The sequence below is a fragment of the Gopherus evgoodei genome, chromosome 16, assembly GCF_007399415.2.
Source record: "Gopherus evgoodei ecotype Sinaloan lineage chromosome 16, rGopEvg1_v1.p, whole genome shotgun sequence".
In the NCBI taxonomy this organism is placed as follows: domain Eukaryota; kingdom Metazoa; phylum Chordata; order Testudines; family Testudinidae; genus Gopherus; species Gopherus evgoodei.
The window spans coordinates 12818312-12840098 of record NC_044337.1 but is presented as its reverse complement, the minus strand read 5'-3'; the positions used below and the strand labels follow the sequence as shown (position 1 = coordinate 12840098).

The 21787-nt window shown below is 55.1% G+C and overlaps 1 protein-coding gene across 1 annotated transcript in view; it reads right to left on the bottom strand.

The window, feature by feature from the left end:
• The window catches only part of ENG (endoglin), a 60979-nt gene that overhangs the window by 9803 nt on the left and 29389 nt on the right, over positions 1 to 21787 (bottom strand). The window contains exons 3-11 of the mRNA XM_030535760.1: positions 17846 to 17983; positions 11888 to 12044; positions 10918 to 11083; positions 9820 to 9958; positions 8679 to 8853; positions 7688 to 7830; positions 7231 to 7371; positions 2857 to 2895; positions 924 to 1037 (exon numbers count right to left, since the gene is read on the bottom strand). Of these exons, the coding sequence (XP_030391620.1) occupies positions 924 to 1037; positions 2857 to 2895; positions 7231 to 7371; positions 7688 to 7830; positions 8679 to 8853; positions 9820 to 9958; positions 10918 to 11083; positions 11888 to 12044; positions 17846 to 17983 (1212 nt within the window). The remainder of the gene's footprint in view (positions 1 to 923; positions 1038 to 2856; positions 2896 to 7230; positions 7372 to 7687; positions 7831 to 8678; positions 8854 to 9819; positions 9959 to 10917; positions 11084 to 11887; positions 12045 to 17845; positions 17984 to 21787) is intronic.

Below are 21787 nucleotides of genomic sequence, written 5' to 3'. Positions count from 1 at the left end.
TCCCCGTCCCCTCCCCGGGGCTACTCCTGTCCTGGGCACTGGCTCAGCTACCTGCTGCCTGGCCCATTTCCACGGTCTCTTACACACAGGCCACATAGGCCGCTGCTTTTGCCCATCGGCACCTTTGATCTTTCGATGCCAAGCCCTGCAGAACATAGTGTGAGCATGTGTCAGGAAGAGCCGCCCCTCCCCAGCTTTCTCTGCCCTGCCCACCTCACTCTTCCAGTCCTGCCTCACACATTTCCTGCTCCTGTCAATTGTACAGCTGCCCCGATGGAGCGAATTACCAACCATTGCCCCCACAGGGCACCGGTCCCCACCAGACCAGCTTCATTGGTTCCAGTCACGCCTGTAATCATCTCCGTGACGCATTTAGCTAAGTGACCAGGGCGGGCTACCCCTGTCACAGCCCCGCACGACTATCAGAACCCTCAGGGCCGAGCTGCAGCTCCCTGTTATTCCAGGTGTCGGCTCCCACAATTCTGCCAACACCCCTCATCTGGTTCGCGCTGCCTCCAACGCATGTCACTGTGGACGTCTCCACCACCGGGCCAATGCCTCTAATGCTTGGTTTTAAGCCCAGATGGTGAGTGCTGGCCTGGGCCTCTCTCAGCCAAAGCCTGCCACACCGGGGGAATCATTCGAGGAGGGCCGCAAATGACTCGTAGTCGCAAAGCCCCTCTGGGATTTCAGCCCAGCTTTCTAGGGATAAAGAGGCTCCTGCATTAACTCCCCATTCCCAAGGCATCCCTCACTCCATGGACACAGCAGGGAACAAACACACCAAGGTACAGAGATGGGCTAGGCAAAGCCACTCTTCAAGTGGCCTGGAGCCTTCTAGCTGCTCACCCGGCTTCATGAACTCAGCCCAGCCAAGCCTGGCGCCAGCCGGGCCCAGCAAAGGTGGGAGAGGTGCCCAGTACCTGGACATAAGCAGCTTTGTTGACTTCCAGCATGGTGGTAGAAGGCCACTTGAAGTCCTGGGTCCGGTAAAGCTGCAAACGGAGCTCCTGTGGCAGGCTGCACTCGAACGGCACCTGCGAGAGAAGGAGACAGGGCTGAGCTCCAGGCTGCTGTCACTCTGAGAGCTCACAGGCGCTGGTGCAGCCTGGTGTATTGGGCTTTGCAGTGATGGACCATGAGCACCACTGCAGAAATCTAAGCTCCTAGAGCCAGCCCTTAGGCCTGGCACTGATGGGCATTTTAGGAATACCCCAGAAAAGGCCAGATTATTTCAGTGACGACTGATATCTCTCCCACCCCAGTGCTTTTTCCTGATGCAGCTGAGGGAACTGGGATTGTTTAGTCTGCAGAAGAGAAGAATGAAGGGAGATTTGATAGCTGCTTTCAACTACCTGAAGCGGGGATTCCAAAGAAGATGGAGCTCAGCTGTTCTCAGTGGTAGCAGATGACAGAACAAGGAGTAATGGTCTCAAGTTGCAGTGGGGGAGGTTTAGGTTGGATATTAGGAAAAACTTTTTCACTAGGAGGGCGGTGAAGCACTGGAATGGGTTACCTAGAGAGGAGGTGGAATCTCTATCCTTCGAGGTTTTTAAGGTCAGACTTGACAAAGCCCTGGCTAGGATGATTTTAGTTGGGGACTGGTCCTGCTTTGAGCAGTGGTTGGATACCTCCTGAGGTCCCTTCCAACCCTGATATTCTATGATTCTGTGATTCTATGTCACTGCCAGGCCAGAGACAATGGCAAGTGATCAACATTCAACCATCACCTAGCAAAGGTGAACACCTGGGGACAATGGGTTTGGTCTAGTTGGCTCCTCTTGTCTGAAAGGAGGGGGTTTGAGAGGAATGGAAGTTACGGGAAGAGAATGAAAGAAGCAGGAGCTTCTAAAGGGACTCACCCTGGGGGAATGGGGAGTGACTAGGAGAGACATTTTGCACCAGATTAAGATGAGGGGTGGGAGGCTGCGGCAGGGGCAGGGTAGGCAAAGGGTGGCAGCCCTGGCCTGCCAGAACACAGGTGATCTCCCAAGGCCCACAGGAGCACGCTGAACTAGGGAGGGACATGGCGTTTAGGGTGTTTTATTGTTTTGGATGCGCCTGTGATTTGCATGATCCAAGGCAAACAGCCTGCCAGTGCTGGGCTGGCAATGTGTGTGCGTGTTAACTGTGTCACAACTGCATGCCCCTGAGAGAGAGAAACTGTAAACCCAAAGTTTCACACTTTTACGGTGAAGTTCTGGAAGAGGGGTGTGTTTAATTACCGGGGTCAGGGCCGTGCCCAGAGCGGTTAGGCAGCTGGACAATGGGTTCCAGCCCCCAGACGGGGCTGCCAGACACAGGGTCTGCGGTCTGAGAACATGCCTAGGGACCCCGAGATTGGGGCAGTGGCTGGACTCCATTGAGGGTCCAAGGGCTTGAAACACTGGGGATCCAGAACAGCAGTGGCTTGGATTCCCCTCGCAGCAGTCCTGACGAGGGGCTGGAAGGGGGCACTTGCTGGGATCTGTGACATCAGTCAGTCCCCAGGATGGTAGAAATCCTGTACAGCCCCTGGAACAGGGATGGTCTCTGCTGCACCACTAGAACTCGGCCGTCTCAATCACTTGTAGCTGCGTCATGAGCAAATGGCAAACGCTTTCACTTCCCCTCCGGCAGGTTTTGTTGTCAATCCCCTATCAGGGAGGGAGGAAGGAAGACTGTTCCCTAGTCACCTGGATTTCTCTGGGGCAGTGGGGAGGAGCAAAGCATGAATGAAAGAAAGAAAAGAAGGAAAGAATCCTCCCAAATCACAGCCTGGGACTCCTGCTGTCCAGAGGAAACGCTCCAGCCCCGTTTCTCCTCTTGGAAACAGCTTGGAGACTTGGAGATTAAAAAACAAGCAACTCCTCTTACCTCAACTTTCTCCAGCGATGAAGCCAGTGTCAGGATCAGCTGGGAACACAAAGAGAATGGAAAGAACATGAGACTCTAGTGAACGGCTCACCGAACTGATGCAGCAGATAGTGCTCTGGCTCCTGGTTCCCGAAGAGCTGCGCGTGGCATCTCTCAAAGGTGGGAGCCAATCATTTGGAGTAGAAAAGGATTAAAAGTCCAGAAGACAGTGTGGTTTCTAGCCACTGGGTACACTATGCAGCTTTGCATGCTGGGACTTGCAGTCTCCACACGGCACCTCTGTATTAAAGACAAAAATGGCAGCTGTGACCTACTTGTCTGCAAGTTCGGGTGTTGCTATTGCAAGGTACTGAGCAGCCTCAAGCTCCAACAAAGCTAATGGGGAGTTGAGGATTCTCAGCACCTCACCGAATCAGGCCCTAGTGACTGGCACTCAGTTGAGCTAGGGTTGGGCACCCCTGCCTGCTGGAGCCATGGGCAGCTGGAGACACACCGATGTAGATTGGTCCTTTGCTGGTACTGCCTAGGAGTGATGTGAAACACATGGACAGTTCTGGAATCGACTGAGTCCATTTTAGCTGCTTAACACAGGGGTTCTCAACCTTTTTTATCCTGAGGCCCCCCCACAACATGCAGTAGAAATGCCATGGCCCACCTGTGCCACAACAACCGCTTTTCTGCATACAAAGGCCAGGGCCAGCGTTAGGGGGTAGCAAGCAGGGCAGTTGCCTGGGGCCCCATGCCACAGGAGCCCCCGCTAAGCTACACTGCTCAGGCTTTGGCTTCTGCACCATGCGGCAGAGCTTTGGCTTTCTGGCCTGGGCCCTGCTTGGCGGCCCCCCTGAAACCTGCTTGCAGCCCCCCCATGGGGCCCTGGACCCGTTTGAGAACCACTGGCTTAACGGGTGTAATGGACATTGGTACTGGGTACCTGCCCAGCCTAGCCTGTCATTACCAGAAATTGCTATTGATACTAATCATAGAATCATAGGACTGGAATGGACCTCGACAGATCAGCTAGTCCAGTCCCCTGCACTCAAGGCAGGACTAAGTATTTTTTAGACCATCCCTGACAGGTGTTTGTCTAATCTGCTCTTAAAAATTTCCAATGACGGAGATTCTACAACCTCCCTAGGCAATTTATTCTGGTGCTTAACCACCCTGACAGTTAGGAAGTTTTTCCTAATGTCCAACCTACACCTCCCTTGCTGCAACTTAAACCCACTGCTTCTTGTCCTAGCCTCAGAGGTTGAGGAGAACAATTTTTCTCAATCCGCCTTGTAACAACCTTTTAGGTACTTGAAAACTGTTATATCTCCTCTCTGTCTTCTCTTCTCCAGCCTAAACAAACCCATTTTTTTTCAGTCTTCCCTCATAGCTCATGTTTTCTAGACCTTTAGTCATTTTTGTTGCTCTTCTCTGGATTCTCTCCAATTTGTCCACATCTTTCCTGCAATGTGGCACCCAGAACTGGACACAATACTCCAGTTGAGGCCTAATCAGCGTGGAGCAGAGCGGGAGAATTACTTCTCCTGTCTTGCTTACAACTCTCCTACTAATACATCCCAAAAGTATGTTAGCTTTTTTTGCAACAGTGTGACACTGTTGACTCATATTTAGCTTGTGGTCCACTATGACCCCCAGAAACCTTTCTGCAGTGCTTCTTCCTACGCAGTCATTTCCCATTTGTGTATGCAACTGATTGTTCCTTCCTAAACAGAGCACTTTGCATTTGTTCTTATTGAATTTCATCCTATTTACTTCAGACCATTTTTCCTGTTTGTCCAGATCATTTTGAATTTTAATCCTATCCTCCAAAGCACTTGTTATCCCCTCCCAGCTTGCTATTATCCACAAACTTTATAAGTGTACTCTCTGTGCCATTACAGCAACTCCTCACTTAACGCTGTAGTTCTGTTCCTGAAAAATGAAACTTTAAGCGAAACGATGTTAAGCGAATCCAATTTCCCCATAAGAATTAATGTAAAGGGGGGGGGTTAGGTTCCAGGGAAATTTTTTTCACCAGACAAAAGACTATATATAGATAGATAGATAGATATAGATATAGATATAGATACACACACACACACACACACACACACACACACACACACACACACACACACACACACACACACACACACACAGAGTATAAGTTTTAAACAAACAGTTTAATACTGTACACAGCATTGATGATTGTGAAGCTTGGTTGAGGTGGTGAAGTCAGAGGGTGGAAGAGGGTGGGATATTTCCCAGGGAATGCCGCACTCGGCTGAGCCCTCAAGGGTTAACACGTTGTTAATGTAGCCTCACACTCTACAAGGCAGCATGAATGGAGGGAGGGGAGACAGCATGGCAGACCGAGACAGACACACCGTGTGTGAGAGAGAGAGATGCACATTGCTCCTTTAAGTATGCTGACCTCGCTCTAAGAACATTGCCTTTTTAAGTAGATCAGCAAGTTGAGACAGCAGCTACTGCCAGCAACCTCCCTCTGTCCTGAGCCCTGTTGTGCCCAGCCCCGCTCTATGGAGATGGGGTAAGTGGGGGCCAGGAGCAGGGGGAAGAGGGACACCCTGACATTAGCACACACATACACCCCCGCATAACAAGCAGGAGGCTCCTAGGAGCAGCTCCAAGGCACAGGGCAGGAGCAGCACATGGCAGTGGGGGGAGGAACAGCTGAACTGCAGCAATTCTAGACTGCTGGGCGGCTGCTGCACAGGGAACTTAGGGGAGCAGGGAGCTGATAGGGGGGCTGCTGGTCCACCCTGGTTCCAAGCCCCCATCAGCTAGCTCCAACTTCCTGCAAGCAGTGGACAAAGCAGGTGGCTGCCAAACAAGGTTATAAGGGAGCATCGCGCAACTTTGAAGGAGCATGTTCTGTAACTGATCAGCAGCGTAACAACGAAACAACTTTAACGGGGAGGCCTTTAAGCGAGGAGTTACTATAGCTAAATGGCTACTCCATGGATACTAACGGATACTCCATGGCAATTCTGACTGGCATTAAGGATTTGTCATCTTTTCTTAAGGGCCTCACACCTTCCTCAGGACATCAGCCCTTGGCTTTCCTTACACACCTTTGTTAATTAACAAGACAGTTTGGATCCATTTCTTTAACGCGAGGCTCCAGTGCAAAAAGCAACCAGGCAAAAAAGGCACCTTCTTACTCAGTCAATTTGCTCCCAGGATGGAGAGACTCATATCTGCATATTCCAGTGACAAAGATACACTACAGCCATGCAGATCCTTACAGCTCTGAGAGAGGAAGCTGGAGGCTATTCCTGGCTCATGCATTGGCAAGAGAATGGTTACCAAGTTGCAGTCAGACTGCAGGGTTGGCAGGCAGATAAAAACAACGGCTTTTTTGCTTAAAAACAGAGCGCATCTTATAGAGAAATGAAGTGAGAGTCGGCTCCTGCGCGTGTTTGTGGTTTGCAAGCAGAGTCCTTTGGGAGGCAGCTTTCCAGGGCAAGAGACACGTACGCACATTTATGCCACTATATAAATAAAAATTGCCATGGTCCTTAGCAGTCTAAAGCTGATCAGCTGGGGTCACTTGCCATGAATGACAGTTCATGTAGGTTTCATCCCAGGAAGGCAATGTGATTATTTCATGCTACTTGCCCAAATGTCACTTCCATTAGCAAAGCCAGAGCAGACAGCCAAGGGTTGTTTAGCAGGTAGCATTTCCCACCCAGTCTCTCATTTTGACCAAATCTGATTTTCCCACAGTTACTAGGAGCCTGAAGCAGCACCCCTTGGGTTGGGGCTGGGGAAGTGGCAAGGTGCAAACCCATGAACCATCTAACAGCAGGGCTGCTGAAATGGAGAATCTGAATTGACACGTCGCTCAAGCCTTCTTGACTACATCCTGCTACCTGAGTGGCCCGCAGCAGGATTATTAAGACTTAGCCTGATTTTCAAAAGTGCTGAGCGCCCACGGCTGACAGTGACTGATATTAGAGTTATTGGTCAGCAGCTGTTAGAAAAGGGGGCTGGAATTAAGTGAAATACCTGCCGGAAGAGCCCAAGTCCACTCCCACTGAAGACACTGGCCAAACATGCATTCAGTGGGTGCAGAAATGGGTTCTAACAGTCCCGTGCTGTGAAATACACCAGGACTTTCCTTGATGCCTGAAGGTGACAAAGTCTCAGTGAAATATACCTGAAATCTCTGCCCAAATGAGGACAGCAGATTAATACCTCGGCGAGTCTGTACAGCGGGAATCTCTGCACTGAGGGAAGGGGGGCAATATCTCTGAGCAACAGACCAGGAATCAGTGTGCTGGGGGTGAGGCAGAGGTTAACACCAAGCCATTCACACGGATAAGAATGTAGATGTTAGCACCATGTGGGACTATCACTGACCTTATTCCTGGCTAGAATTCTACTCTCCAGTTTGGTGTGGCAGTCCCCTAAATACCTTTTCAGCACAAAGTGAGTTTGGTTTTGTTCAGCTCTGCAACGGGGATCTTGCAATGTGATATCCGTGATGTAGTCATTTAAATCCTAAGAGAAAGATACCAATGTATCCATCATCTGTTCCAGGCAGAATCCTAGATTCTTCCCCCCCCGCCTCCCCCGGCACCCCCTGCTTGTGGAAAACATGTGGTTGGTCCCTCTGTTGCTTCTCTCCTCCCTCCATAGAGGCAGAGTAAGGCAGAACCCTCTGACGCCCAGCATCCAAATGTTGGAGACAGGAAGAAACCCAGAGCCCAGTTCTGGAAGGTGCTGAGCCCCTTCTCCCAGGTCCCAGTTCTGTTCCCACAGTTCTGTCCGGAGCATGTGATTTCTCAAGCCCGTGCTCTTCAGTTTAGCCACTCACCTTTAAATTCATCTTTGGCACGACTATCTCAATGGAGTCGTCTGCGCACTTCCATGGTGGGAGCAGATTGAAAACTGTTTGAACAATGTTGACGGTCTTGGGGTGTTGTGCAGGTGTTGGTGGTGGAGTCTTCACTTCTGGTTCTATAGAAATCAACATCAGGACATTATTGGGCAGCGGCTTCCTTCGGCAGCCCAGAGAGAGGTATTGGTATCTTAACTCACTGGGATGACGTCTTTGCAAACGCAAGAGTAACCCTCACAATGCAGGTGATGATAGAACCCAGAGGGGCTGATCTAGTTGCTGGGAAAAGGACCAGACTGAGCTCTGGAGAGTGACGTTATCTTGATACTCAGAACAGGTATGGCACAGGCATTAGCAGGGCCAACTTCCCATATGTTGCCCCACGAATGGGCCTTAGCTGGAGAGAGCCATCTCTTGAGGGCGGGGGGCTCAGTTGCCATGGTCCAGCCAATCCCGGGCACTTCTGTTGAGGCTGCCAATAAGGGGAACAATTTGTGCAAATTCTGATGTGGACACTTGCTCACTGGGATCCGGGCTGAGACCACCAAGCAGCCACCAGATGACATCTCTTAGCGACTACTGACCTGGGCTGGATCTGAGCCAGTGACCATAGAGGTGGGAGGCCCGGCAGTCCATTCCCAACCTCCTGAGCCATGTGGCAATTTTGCCCGTGGGGCCTTTAGAGAATGTCTTCACTGAGATTTAAACACCCGTGGCTGGCCCATGTCATCTAACTTGGGCTCGCACTACAGGGCTGTTTAGTTGCGGCATAGACCCTGCAATGGGTCCCAGAGCCTGGGCTCTAGCCTGAGCTCGAATGTCTATGCCGCCATTAAACAGCTCTGTAGCCCAAGCCTTGTGAGCCTGAGTCAGCTGACACAGGTCAGCCAGTGGTGTTTAATTCCAGCATAGACCTACCCTCAGAGCCTGGCTGACAAATGAGTCGAGTGGCTGGGCAGAGACTCACCACATCTGTGCAGCTCAAGGATCACGTGGGTAGCAGACGGGATGTTCGTATATGAAGCTATGTCATCAAATCCTCTCTGGTGGGCCAAGCCAATCAGGCCCTGCTCACTGTCAGGGAGTACTCTCTCATCCAATTGCTCGGAGGGGAATCTGGTGATCCGGTATTTCCCAGACGCCTGTGGAGGGAGAAGAGGGAGGAGAGAGAAGTAGGAGGGAGAGAGATAGAGAAGACAGGAATTGATGTGCTGGAGGGTGGTGGTGGGTGCTAGCAAGCTTGTTTGTGACCCACGAGCAATCACAGACCTGGCGGAAGCTGAGGGGGTCATTTTTCAGTCAGGTTCAATGAGGGCACAAACGGGTGCCTCCTCTGCAGCCTTTCTAGCCCTTGCCAGCCTAAGGACAAAGCCTGCAGGAGCCCAGGTGTTCTGCCTGTTGACGCAGCCCCCAGCGCATCATGAAGCCCCTTTGGCAAAACTAAAGCTTGGCTTTGGGAGAACAGGCCCCAGCTCTGTGAGAGTCTGTTCTGATGCCGGGATCCCGTCAGGACCCAGGCAAGCTGCAGTAGGCCAGGCTGGTACTTGGAAAGAGGCGGCTGTGGAGCACTCCAGCACTGGGGATTCAATAGGTGGCACTAATGGTTAAAATAGATCAAAACAGGAGGGGGCACTCTCACTGCACCAACCAGACATGGGACGCTGTAGGGGAGTGCTGCTTGCCCAACCCAGGGAGATGAGGGGAAGCTGGGTTCTCCCCCACTCCTTTTTACTTTAACCTCTGTGCTGCTGGCAGGTACCACCTTTCATCTGAGCGCCGGCCAGAGGTCCTGGCCACTGGTAGCCTTTCAGCATCCCAGGATGCTTGTCACAGAGTAGGGTTGGTAAGCCCATTGTCCTGGCCAGATTCTCACTCAGTAACATTCTGCTTCCCTAAACTCCTCCTGCTGTTTCAGTTGGACACAGAACTCTTCACTCCCCATCCCGGATTGCTCTGCAGCAAGGCTGTGTGCTTTGAAACAACTGCTGTGTTCCACCCCAGAGGTGGCTGCTTTTCAGGTGGGGTGGCCCTCCCGCCCCGTGAACATTTTGAACTGAAAGGCATCATGGAAATATGAGCTCTCAGTCAGCATTTCTCTCCTGCCTTACCATGATGCTCACGGTGCGTTGCGTATCAATGTTCCAGGTCACGTTGGGTTGGCTTTGGAGGATCAGCAGTATTTCCAGATCCTGCAGTGGCTTTGCTTCAGGGCAGACCACGGTCACCTTCACCTCCACGGGTTGAGAGCTACAGTGCAAACCCCAGAATAAACCGATGGGCTCATGAACCAATATGGCCTCCCACGATGGTTAGTCCACCTTCTCAGCCACAGCTGGGCCCCCCGGGCAAAGACTCCAACGGCAGGCCTCTTCTGCTAACAAGCCCTCTGCCAACTTCAAGGCCTCTTTTGCGAACAACAAAATATGCCACGTGCTCCTCTCTCTCTGTCCCTCACACACGGGCCTAGCCAGAGAGGAATCACTGGAGACTGGCTAGAGTGGGTGGTTTTCAAGACCCTCCACACCTTTCCCAGCCCTATAGACCTCCCACCTCACTGGTCTCAGAGTTTCCCTAGGAAAGCCACCACTTAACTAGGGCTGTCCCCCTCCATCAAAGAGGGAGATACCCCACACTGCTCTACACTCTGGCCTGGGTCCTGACAAGGTGCCATCCTCTTCCAGAACACACTCCACCCTAGCACTTCTACCACTGCTGGGCTCTTGCCAACAGGCAAAGCAAACCACAACTCTCCTCCAAATCACCCCTATCCGTCCTCCTCCTTCCAATGATCCCCGACACCCGCAGCTCCGTCCTCAGAGCTCACAGACCTGAATTCGTCCTCGAGCCTCGCCGCCCACCCTCTGACCAGCACAACTTCTCCCTGGGCCGAGCCTCGAGACATGCTCTCTCGGCCCCATTGCTGGGACCCAGCCAGCATGTGTGTGTTGTGGGAAGGGGCTCCCTTCCTAAGCGAAGTTCCACTGCAGACACTGCCTGGCAGCACAGTGAGCTTAGCTAACCTGCAGTGCGGCTCTCGGCCCAATTACTGGGGCTGCTTCTGTAAGAGGCGCCCCCTTCCCACCCCTCCCTCAGCTAGGGAAGAACCTGTAGCCAGCCTCAGGCGTACTCTGATGGGGAGGCCCGGGGCGGAGAATGCGCTGATCCCTCCCTTCGCGAGAGGACAGGGTTGAAAGCACACCAATTACCTGGTCTCCGCTGGGCCTTGTTGCACGCGCAAGATGTGAGCCTCCTTCCCCTTCTTCGCACTGGGGCTGGTGCAGCCTTTAACCTCTGGGACTAAAAACTCGGTCTGAAGGTACCGCCAGGCATTGAAACCAGCCTGCACGATGCAGTTCTCTGGACTGCTGGCATCTGGGCGAGAGAAGAAAAAATCATCTGTATGCTCCAGCGTGGGGAACTCTGCTGAGCTGCAGTGACCTCCCTCCCTACCTCGCAGGGGCCTGGTCTCCAGGCCAAGGTGTGGGATGGACCTTGGACTTCTGACTTGGGCTCCCATGCCCCTCACTGCTACGCTGCAAGATACTGAGCCCTGGTAGAAATGGACAAAGCTCCTGCTGACGCCAGTGGGAGTTGCAACCTCTTATGCCATGGCTCAGTGTGGCCCACTGCTCCCTGCGTTCCATGAGCGTCAGCGCGGATGGTTTTAGACACACACGGCACTGAGAGTCTCAGCAGTACCATTTGGTATTGAGGAGTCTTGTCTATAGCATCCTCTTCCTCCCTTATCCACTCAGCCTGTGCCTGACTAGCTCCAAACCAGCTCCTGCAGGCAGCGCTGAGCACGAACCGCTGCTTGCGAGGGAGTGCACGCTGCTGAGAGGCCAGCTGGCAGGGACAAGACACTGCTGTGAGGAAGTCCACAGCACTAACAAAAAACAAACCTGCCATGTCATTGAAAGTCTAGGCCTGAGTCGAGAAATGTCTTTCACCAACGTGGCTTTTCACGGGAAAAACAGCTTGTTTCTTTTAACAGCCTAACTCCCCAGCGACGGCCCGCCAAGGAGGCAGGGAGCCATGTGCTGCCCTGAAACACGCCCCCTGCTTTGATCGTGTGAACCAGAGCGACAGCTGGGTGCTGGGGAGCCTCCAAGGGGTGATAGCACAGCACCGCGCTGTGGATGCCAGCTCCCAGCCCCGAGCCCTTCCAGGACCCACCTTCGCCCACTCGGAAGCGGATGTGGAGGGGGTTTTCCAGCTCGGTGAAGGAAGTGACGTTATCATAGTGGTCTTTCACCTGTTGTACAAGCTGCTCACCACTGGTCTGGTCAAAGGTGGTGGCCACGTTGCCCATGACTCCGTAGACCATGTTATTCTGAAAAAAACCAAGCCAGCAATAGAATGGACATGACCGCTCTGCCTGGTGACTGGGCTTCTGGCTGGGACAACACCAGAGCCCCACATCCCACCAAATATCTGGCTAGCGCCAAACGCCCCATTGGGTCCAGGGGACCAGGAAACGTGCTGCTCTTTGGAACTCAGGCCCAAGGGTGACCAAGCAACCAGACATCAAGACCCCGCAATGTCCCTGGCTGTGTTGGCAAATGGCGGCACACATATAGGCAAGGCCCTGCCCTGGCGGCCCAGCCGGCTCAGCCCAGCGCTCCTGGGGACTCTCCTCATACACCAAATCCCAGGTGGGTACCACACAGGCAGCCTGGCTGCGCTTGGGTTCTGGGGACCCCACAGGAAGGCTGAATCACCTGGCATGGCGCTGGGGTTTTCCAGGAACATTCAGCAGAGCCGGCAGCCAGCCTGTCTGAACCCCTGGGTCACCTTTGCTGGGTGAGCACATGCCGGGGAAGGGGGTCAGGAAGTGTGAGCCAGAGCTGGGCTGGCCTGTCACTTCCCCCAGGGCAGCGCGTGGGGGGTCAGTGGAGGGGGTCGCTGGCAGGAGTGGTGCCAGGGTCGATCTGATAGCTCTTTGCACCCTGCCCCTGCCTCCGCCATTGTCAGCCCGGGTTATTATTAGATACAAATAGGAAGGCGGTGTAGTTTGCTAACAAAGCTCCCAGCCCCAGCCAAGCTCACTGGAGCCAAATCCCATCCCTGACCTTCCTCCAAACAGGCAGAGGAAACGGGAGCTTTTTCAAGTTCTGTGCGTCACTTGCTGCTCAGACTGGCCCTCCGCTCAGATCCAGGGCCAGAGGGGAAAGCCAGCCAGGGCCAAGTACAGTGCCTGAGCCGCAGGGAGGGGCCTGCCGCAGCGGGAATCGGGCAGAGGGTGCGGGGCCTGAGCCAGAGGGAGAGGGCGCGCTGCGGGAGGCAGGGGGATACAGGCCAGGTGGGGGGGGCAGTCTGGAGGAGGGGCGCACTGCAGGAGGCAGGGGGATACAGGCCAGGTGGGGGGCAGACTGGGGGAGTGGGGCGCACTGCGGGAGGCAGGGGGATACAGGCCAGGTGGGGGGCAGACTGGGGGAGTGGGGCGCACTGCGGGAGGCAGGGGGATACAGGCCAGGTAGGAGGGCAGTCTGGAGGAGGGGTGCGCTGTGGGAGGCAGGGGGATACAGGCCAGCTGGGGTGGCAGTCTGGGGGAGGGGTGCGCTGCGGGAGGCAGGGGGATACAGGCCAGGTGGGGGGCAGACTAGGGGAGTGGGGCGCACTGCGGGAGGCAGGGGGATACAGGCCAGGTGGGGGGCAGACTGGGGGAGTGGGGCGCACTGCGGGAGGCAGGGGGATACAGGCCAGCTGGGGTGGCAGTCTGGGGGAGGGGTGCACTGCGGGAGGCAGGGGGATACAGGCCAGGTGGGGGGCAGACTAGGGGAGTGGGGTGCACTGCGGGAGGCAGGGGGATACAGGCCAGGTGGGGGACAGACTGGGGGAGTGGGGCGCACTGCGGGAGGCAGGGGGATACAGGCCAGCTGGGGTGGCAGTCTGGGGGAGGGGCGCGCTGCGGGAGGCAGGGGGATACAGGCCAGCTGGGGGGCAGACTAGGGGAGTGGGGCGCACTGCGGGAGGCAGGGGGATACAGGCCAGGTAGGAGGGCAGTCTGGGGGAGGGGTGCGCTGCGGGAGGCAGGGGGATACAGGCCAGATAGGAGGGCAGTCTGGGGGAGGGGCGTGCTGCAGGAGGCAGGGGGCTACAGGCGAGCTGGAGAGGGGCATGCTGCGGGAGGCAGGGGGATACAGGCCAGCTGTGGGGGGAGTCTAGGGGAGGGGCGCACTGCAGGAGGCAGGGGGACACAGGCCAGCTGGGGGGCAGACTGTGAGTGGCCCAGCCTGCCCCAGGTGTCTGGGGTTTTGAAACCATTTGCAGCCAGAGGATCTCCCCAGCTACCTGCCAGGTTCTCACTCCTGCACCCAGAGGCTAAGCGCTGCTCTTGATCCTCCATGCAGAAGCACAGTCCAGAAGGGCTGGCTAGCGCCTCCCATCCCAGCCTTGCTCCTCTCCGCTGCACACAGACCCCTCACAAGGGGGGCTCTTCGCAGGCTTTGCTAACCTGTTGCCAGCACATCTCCTGATTCAGCCAGAGGACGACAGAGGGACGTGGTACAGAGCCCGGGACGTACCCACGGGGAGACCCAGGAGGACAGAGGGCCAGGGACCTCCCAAGCAGCAGGCCAAGCTCTGGTTTAGGCTGGTGGGAGGATGAACCCAGCTGTTCCCTTCATCCCCAGTAATTCCTCACTCAGCCCTTTGAAGTTCCACACACCCCACGGCTTCTGCGCAGCTGAAGGGCGCCCTGTGGCTGTTCTGGCCTGGCTCCCAGGAGGAGGCAGGGGCCTCCCTAACAGGAGAGCAGCCGCAGAAAGGAGATGAACGCAGCTGGATGGGGGCCCCCGGCAGCCAGAGCTTCCCAAGGCGCGAGACACGGGGAAGCCCCCCAGAGAGCAGCAGGGAGGCATGGGCTGCATTGACCTGGAGGTCGGACCCACTGACCACAAACCAGGAGATGATCGGAGCTTTAGCAAAGCATCCACATGCCCTGTGCAGCGAGCACCAGGCCAGGGCTGTTGCTACAAACTCCCGCGAGCGCCCTCCTGGCCCGTGAGCCAATACTGCACTGCCAACATTTCCACAAGGGGTCCCCCTTGGCTGTGCAGAAGCCTGTGTCCCGCTGGGGAGGCATATGCTGCACCGGGGAGCACTGCGGGCTGGGGAAGGTAAGCATGTGTTATCACATTAAATCAACACTGCAGAGGGACGAAACCTGGCTCGGCAAACCAGCTTCTAGTAAGCGGTGCTGGGCATATGGAGTTGAGTCCTAGAGGAAGGGGGTCCAGGGCCAGCTACTGGCTGCACAGGGCTCAGGAGCTGGCTGTATGGGGCTCAGGGGCCCCCTTCCCACTTGCTGGGTGCATGGGGTGTTGGTCTCCCTCTCACTGGGAATATGGAGGTCAGGGGCCCCTCTTTCCTTCCCCTATGGGATGTATCGGGCTCAGATCCTCTCCTCTGCAGGACAGGAGGAAAAATCAGGCCTTTATTAACCATAAAATCCGCCCTGAATTGTGAAGCCACCTCTGGTGCCAAGTACAAACTGGGCCGTGACGGCTGGTGAACAGCCTGGCCACGCTCCTCCCTGCCCGTGGCACTCCCCTGCTGCCTGACTGCCAGTGCTGACCTTCAAGAGTCCTTTCGTCACCTCCTGTCCTAGCTCTGCATTCCTTCCAGTTCCTGGCCCCAGCCCCACCGGCCCCCCCACGAGGGGTGCAGCACTTGGCTTCTCAGCTGAGGATGTTCCCTCAGTCACTTGGAGGCAGCACACATGTTTCTGATGGGGGGTCACACGCCATCTTCAGCCCCTGCTGTTTGTTATCAATACTAATGGGTCCTGGGGGGCTTGGTTTGGAATTTGGAGGATTTCTTCCAGCTGGGGCAGCGGCCAGCAGCTAACTGGCCAAGAACTCCCCCCCTTCCATGGGGCCCATTGCTCAGCCCAGCCAGAGGAGCTGAGCTGCTCTCTCCAGATGTCACCAGCTGTTTGCTTCCCAGTCTCACAAGAAAAAAACCCAGACAGACAAAGGCAAACAACAGGACACAGGAGCCAGAAAGACTGAACGAGAGACTGAGACAGAGACAAGACGGAGATGTTTTCTTCTCCCCTTCTTTCACACTCTCCTCCCCGCCCTCCTATCCAGGGCACACGTCTGTGTTGTTTTAATAACATGTCCCTTCCTGTAAGGGACTTATTGCCCCAGCTGTCATCTCTCCCTGGGCAAGGGGATTTGGTGTGGAGTTAGTCAGGGACTGGCACAGCTTGCCAAATTCCCAAGGGAAGCAAAGCCAGATATTGGGGGGCTTAGGGAGTCAAAGCACCAGCACGTGTTAGTGACAACAACATTCACGCTATTGACTGTTACCATGGAGTGCGGTAGTATTCTCTAGTGAGCAGATCCAGAACTCATGGGTTCTATTCAGAGCTGGCTCTTCAGATTGTCCAATCAGCAGCTCTGTCTAGCTATGGTGCTTATATGTCCCTCATCACCATTTTACCTGAATTCCACACAATCTCTAATTTAGCCTCACAACACCACTAGGAAGCAGGCCAGGGCTGCTCTCCCCAGTTTACACATGGGGAACTGAGGCATTGGGAGACTAAGTGACTTGTCCGAGGTCACACGGGAAGTCAGTGGCAGAATTGGGACCTGATCTCAGGTTTCCCGAGGCCCAAGCTACCCTCCTAACTACTGGGCCACCCTTCCAAATGTCTGTCCCTACCTCACCACAGTCATGCACACAAACAGATCCTGAGGATTTTGGTGTCCTGGCCGGCTGGCAGAACCAGCCCCACTTCTCCTGCCTCTGCCATGGACATGCTCAAGGATCACGGAACAGCTCTGTGCCACAGCTTCCCTACATGTAAAATGGGGGACTGCTAATCCTGCCCTGCCTCCCAGTGGCCATGTGCCCCTTTATTCATGCATGTTCATAAAGCATCTTAATGCCACCAGGTGACACAAGGCAGAGTGTCATTAGAAGAGAGGAGAGCAGGTGGCAGGGCAGAGCATGTGTCCACTCTGTGGACGGGCCAGCGCCAAAACACCAGATACACATTTCCCCAGCGCTCACGTGAGGTGGAGGAAATCAGCACCGTACCTAATGCTTGTCTCCCCTCCAACCTGCCTCTAGGCAGAACATGAAGGAGAAGAAGGTTGGATCTTTCTCGCTTTGAATGCACTGTCCTTCACCTGACTTGCTGAATAGGTGACAGTCCAGTCTGCTTCTGTTCTTGAGTGGGGCAACCTTCTCACTCCTGTAGGGAGCCCACGGGGTCCCCATTTTTCATAGATTTACATCCCTGTCCTGGAGGCCCTGTATTGTGGCCACCATCCTTTCAGCCAAGGACTGGAGAGGCAGCATATTCTAGGGCGTAGGACACTGGCCTGAGGCTAAGGAGATCTCAGTGTTATTCTCAGCTCTGACACTGAGCTGCTGGGTAACCTTGGGCAAGTCACTTCCCCTCTCACCCTCTATATTCAGACTGCCAGCTCTTCAGGGCAAGGAGTGTCTCTCGCTCAGCGTAAGTACAGTGCCTAGCACAATGGGGCCCTGAGCTCAGCTGGGGCCTTGCGGCGCTGCAGTGATAACTGAAAACGATGAAGGGGGACAATGTAATCATGGAGGGCCGGACCTTAGAGATGTGAGGGGCTCCACCTCCCCCACCATGAACTGCACTTCCTCCAACTCCCTTCTGACTGGGGATAAGACCTAAGAAGGATGCTTCCACCCAGCAGTACACAGTGCTACCCCAAGGCTGTCCCCTTTCCTACTATGAGGTGGAGTTCCAGCTGCTCAGACCCTTCTCAAGCAAATTCCTGGTGAGTGAAATTCTCCAGGCGCGCTCAGAACCCAGAGCTCGATATGTTTTTGTGGGGAAAGTCAGAACACAATCCGAGTGGCCCTCACGAGCTAAGTGCGGAAGCCATGATATCTCCATCCTCTGATGTTCTGCTCAGATGCTCCATGTGTGGCTCAGCCAGTAATGGCTGGATCTGATTTTACTCAGACAGTCTCAAAAAACTCGCCATGCGGCAAGACTGAGCTGGAGAACATTCGTCCCAAAGGAACTGGTTTGAGAAAGTGCTGAACAAGCCAATGGGAGCCGGGACACATCTGTGTTCCTTGTGACAATCGCATATGTTTAGGAGTTCTGCTCTTTCCAGGGACAATACTCACCGAGACAAAGGTCGGGTGGAGATCCGCCGAATGAACCGTCACCATACAGAACTTGTCACAGATGATCACAAACAGCACCTTCCGCTCAGGTGAGGTGGTCCTCCTCGCTGAGGACACATTCAACTGGAAGGGCCACATCTGCAGGAGATAATGGGGATAATGTCACTCGTGCTTACTCGGGACAATACCCCCTCTGCAGTGAGGTGCAGAGACGGGCAGGCTGAGCCTGACTTGATGGTAGGGGGAGAGAATGAAACCTCACATCCACATTTTACGGGCCAAGATTCTTTGAGAACATGGGCCAGCCACACAGGGCAGCCAAGGGCTTTTCAGCCTGGGCTGCTTGTGCTGCAGATTAAGCTAAAGCCAAACACAGCAAGAAACAAATCGAAAATCTCCATGAGAGAGAGCGACCAGCTTGGTACCATTCTGTCTGTGGGTTGGGCACCTCACGCCAACTGCCCCTGGACCCAGGCAAGGTGACTCCGCTACATGGACAGGGAGGGAAGAGGCCAGCTCCGTCCTCTGGGGTTGATGGGGGAGACAAGGAGACCCTGACTATACTCAGCTGATGCGTGTATGACCCAGTCCCTATGCCTCTATGTTCTATCTTGAACTGGACCTTGCTGAGGACTAGTGAGGACAATCACACCTGGTCTATACCCGCCCTCCTTCCCCCTCACCCCCCAGAGCAGACACACTGTTACATGCAATGCCCCCACACTCCCCATCCACCCTGCTGTGCGAAGAGCCCAATCTCCTTCGAATATTACTGTCAGGAAAACCCTGTCAGGACCTGGAGCTCCTGTTCATGTCAGAAGCAACTGAGAAGATGACACAACCCCAGCATGGCGGGTTAAGAACAGGACCAAGGTGGAAAGAGCCACACAAACCCCATGACCTTTCTCTTTGGGCCACCAGAGCTAGAAGGTGGCTGAGAAGCGGCCAGGGATTGGAGCAAAGGGGTCCTGGGGGATTGAGGGCCTACTTGATTTAGGGTCAGCACAGGGAAGCTCAGGCCCCAGATTCTCAAGTCCCAAGGGCCAGGAGTCGAGTCTGTGTCTGGTGCAGGGGGGAAAGCGTGAGTTTGACTGGCGAACCACGAGAGCAAGGTCACCTCGCTGCTCCTCCTGGAGGTGGGGGCTGGAATGTGCCTCCCCGATGGTTTGGGTTAGTTTCAGCGGACGCGCTGGTTGTTGTCAACAGCACACAGATGCGCAGCAGCCCGGGGAAACTACCACCCCACCCTAGCTGGTGCATCCTGTGTGAGCTCAGACAATGCGGCTGCACCTGCAGCCACTGGGAGCTACCCTGTCACAGGCCCTGCCCAGGCTGGCGTGGTGTTTATGGCCATGCAGTGCGACACAGAAGCTGCTCCATGCCGGCTGAAAACAGGAGCCTGCTGGGGAGTCTCATGGGTTGTGTGCAGCCCCTCCCCGCAATTTAACCGGAAACCCCCTATCCATCACCCCCTATCTCTCTCCACGACGCCCTCCCACTGCCGGGCCATTGCCCCAGCTCCTCCTACATTCAGCCTGGTGCACTGCAGCCAGGAGAGCCCTTCCACTGGCTTTGCTGGGGGTCCCAAGTTTGTCTCAACCAGTCCCAATGCCTAGGGAGGTCCACACTTTGCCCAACCAAGACCCATCCCAGCACCTTGCCAAGACCCACAGCCAGTAAAAATGGAGCAGAGCAGACTGCAGCCCTTCTCCCACCCCCGCCATCTGCAATCGGGCCTGGTGGCCCACAGAGAACCCAGCTCTCCTCTGCTCAGATTCAGGGGAAGCCCCGGGGGCTGCATTTCCAAATGAACATTCCAGGAATGGCAAGCCGTACTGCAGCCTACTAGCCATGCTTTAAGCACACAGAGCCCTCCCACACACACACCTGTATGTACAGAGCTCAGGGGCCAGCTAGTTCCGCCAGCTTTTTAGTTTCAAGACAGACCAGGAGGCCCTCGGACCCTGAAACTTGGAGTTGGAGCATTAATTGTACCAATCTGGGGTGCCTAGAGTTAGTCTCCTAAATCTGGCTTCAGGTTCCAAACTGCAGGGACCAAGTTTGAACACTGCCCCCTAAACTGTTACCCCACACTACCAAGTACAGGATGGAAAAACTCCCAGGAGTTAACCACAGTAATGGCCGGACAAATTAACAGAGAGACCCGCCAGCAGCATCTCACCCTTCTCCCAGCACCACCCGAGGGGCATCTGCATGGCATTGCACCCCTTGCTGAATCCCACTTTCTGCCGGAGCCTGGCTTTTCCCTAGAGGCCACCCAGGCTGACCTAGCTCTGAGGAGCTGGTGACGGTTGGGCTGCGGGCTCTGTGATATAGGGCCGAGCTTCCCGCATAGCGTGGCCAACATTGTATTTCAAAAGTACAGGACTGTTTTCTTAGCACCTCTGGGGGGGAGGAGTGCCCTGTGCCAACGGGGCCGGGGTGGGGCGCCCACCACCACAGGGGTGGGGGTACTATCGCATGGCAATGGAGGAAACCTTCCACTCCCTGCAGCAGTCAGGCAGTCTGAGCTGCCAGGACCCAGCTCTGGAAGTGAACAGGGCACTGCAGAAGGGCCAGGCTCGGGAGGGGAGTGGAGAGATGCACCCGTGAGTACGTGCCCCTGCTGGACAGGGCCCCCTGCTGACCCCAGCTTTCCCTGGTCAGTCTCTGTCCGGCAGGGACAGGGCTGCATGCCCTGGAACTGCGCTGAAGGACCAGGGTGAGGAAGGGGCTCTGCCTGGCAGGGGGGTCAGTACTCCCGGGGTGTAGCCTCCCCGCTTGCAGAGTCTCTGCCAATGTCCCAGCAGAGGAGCGTAACTGCTGGTAGGTGGCTGCTGCAGCAGTGGGGGAGCGAGGCAGGCAGGGAGACTGGGCCTGGCAGCCAAGCCCCTGCACAGAGCCCTGTCCACTTCCCCTGCCGGACAGAGCCCCCTACTAATTCCCGCCTGTCAGTGTGGCCCCTGATAACCTTACTGCCTTTGTGCCTCCCTGATAACCTTACTGTGGCCCCCTCAGGGGGCCGTGCCCCAGAGTTTGGGAACCTCTGCGCTCTAGGTACATTGGTTCAGTAAATCATGTGACGGGTTCTGCATTACTACATTGGCGCATGTTACAAACACTGTATCTCTGGACAGAAGTGAATAATCAAACTGGCTTTGCATAATGAGACTATTCGTAATATGTTGAAAGACGGGATACAAGGCGCCCTGCACTGATTTAGTACGGGACAGGCAATTTTCTATTTCAATACGGGACGTCCCTTGTAATACGGGATTGTTGGCAACTCTATTCCCGCACACACACACGCCCAGATGATCTTATCAGGAGCTACTGGAAATTAACTGCCAAAAAGTCTACCACCAGCCTCTTAAGAATAACTCACTCCTATTACAAGTCCAGTCCCGATGCGACGGCATGAGGCGTCCCGTAAATATGACTGTGTGGGTGGCCACGGGACCCCAGCCGGTCGGTCCCCTTGGCCCTGTGACGGGGAGGGCCTTGGTTCTATTTTTACCACCTGTTTTTTTCCAGGGGCCATTGTTTCTCTCCTCCAGAGTGGCGGGAGGTTTTATTTTACCCCTGTGCTGCCTTTTTCATTGGGATCTGCTTATAGAAACCGGCTTCCAGTAATTCTTCTATACGTGGAGCCTAGCCTCTCTCCCTTGGCCCCCTCCTCTCAGGCAGGGCTTGATGCCAGCTACCTTGAATGCCATGGTTGTGATATCAATGGCTGGCTCCCCCCAACTCCTCTTTACATAAACGGGGGGAGGAGGGTGCAAGTCCATGCTATTTATTTACATGATACAACACACTGCCCCACAACCAGGTCTCCCGCCGTTTCCTCCCTCCCTCGTCCCTGCCTTCACAGTCAGGTGATGGAAGCTGGGCTGGATCCTCCAAGCGGAGAGAGCAGACACTAGCTGCGACCACCCAAACACT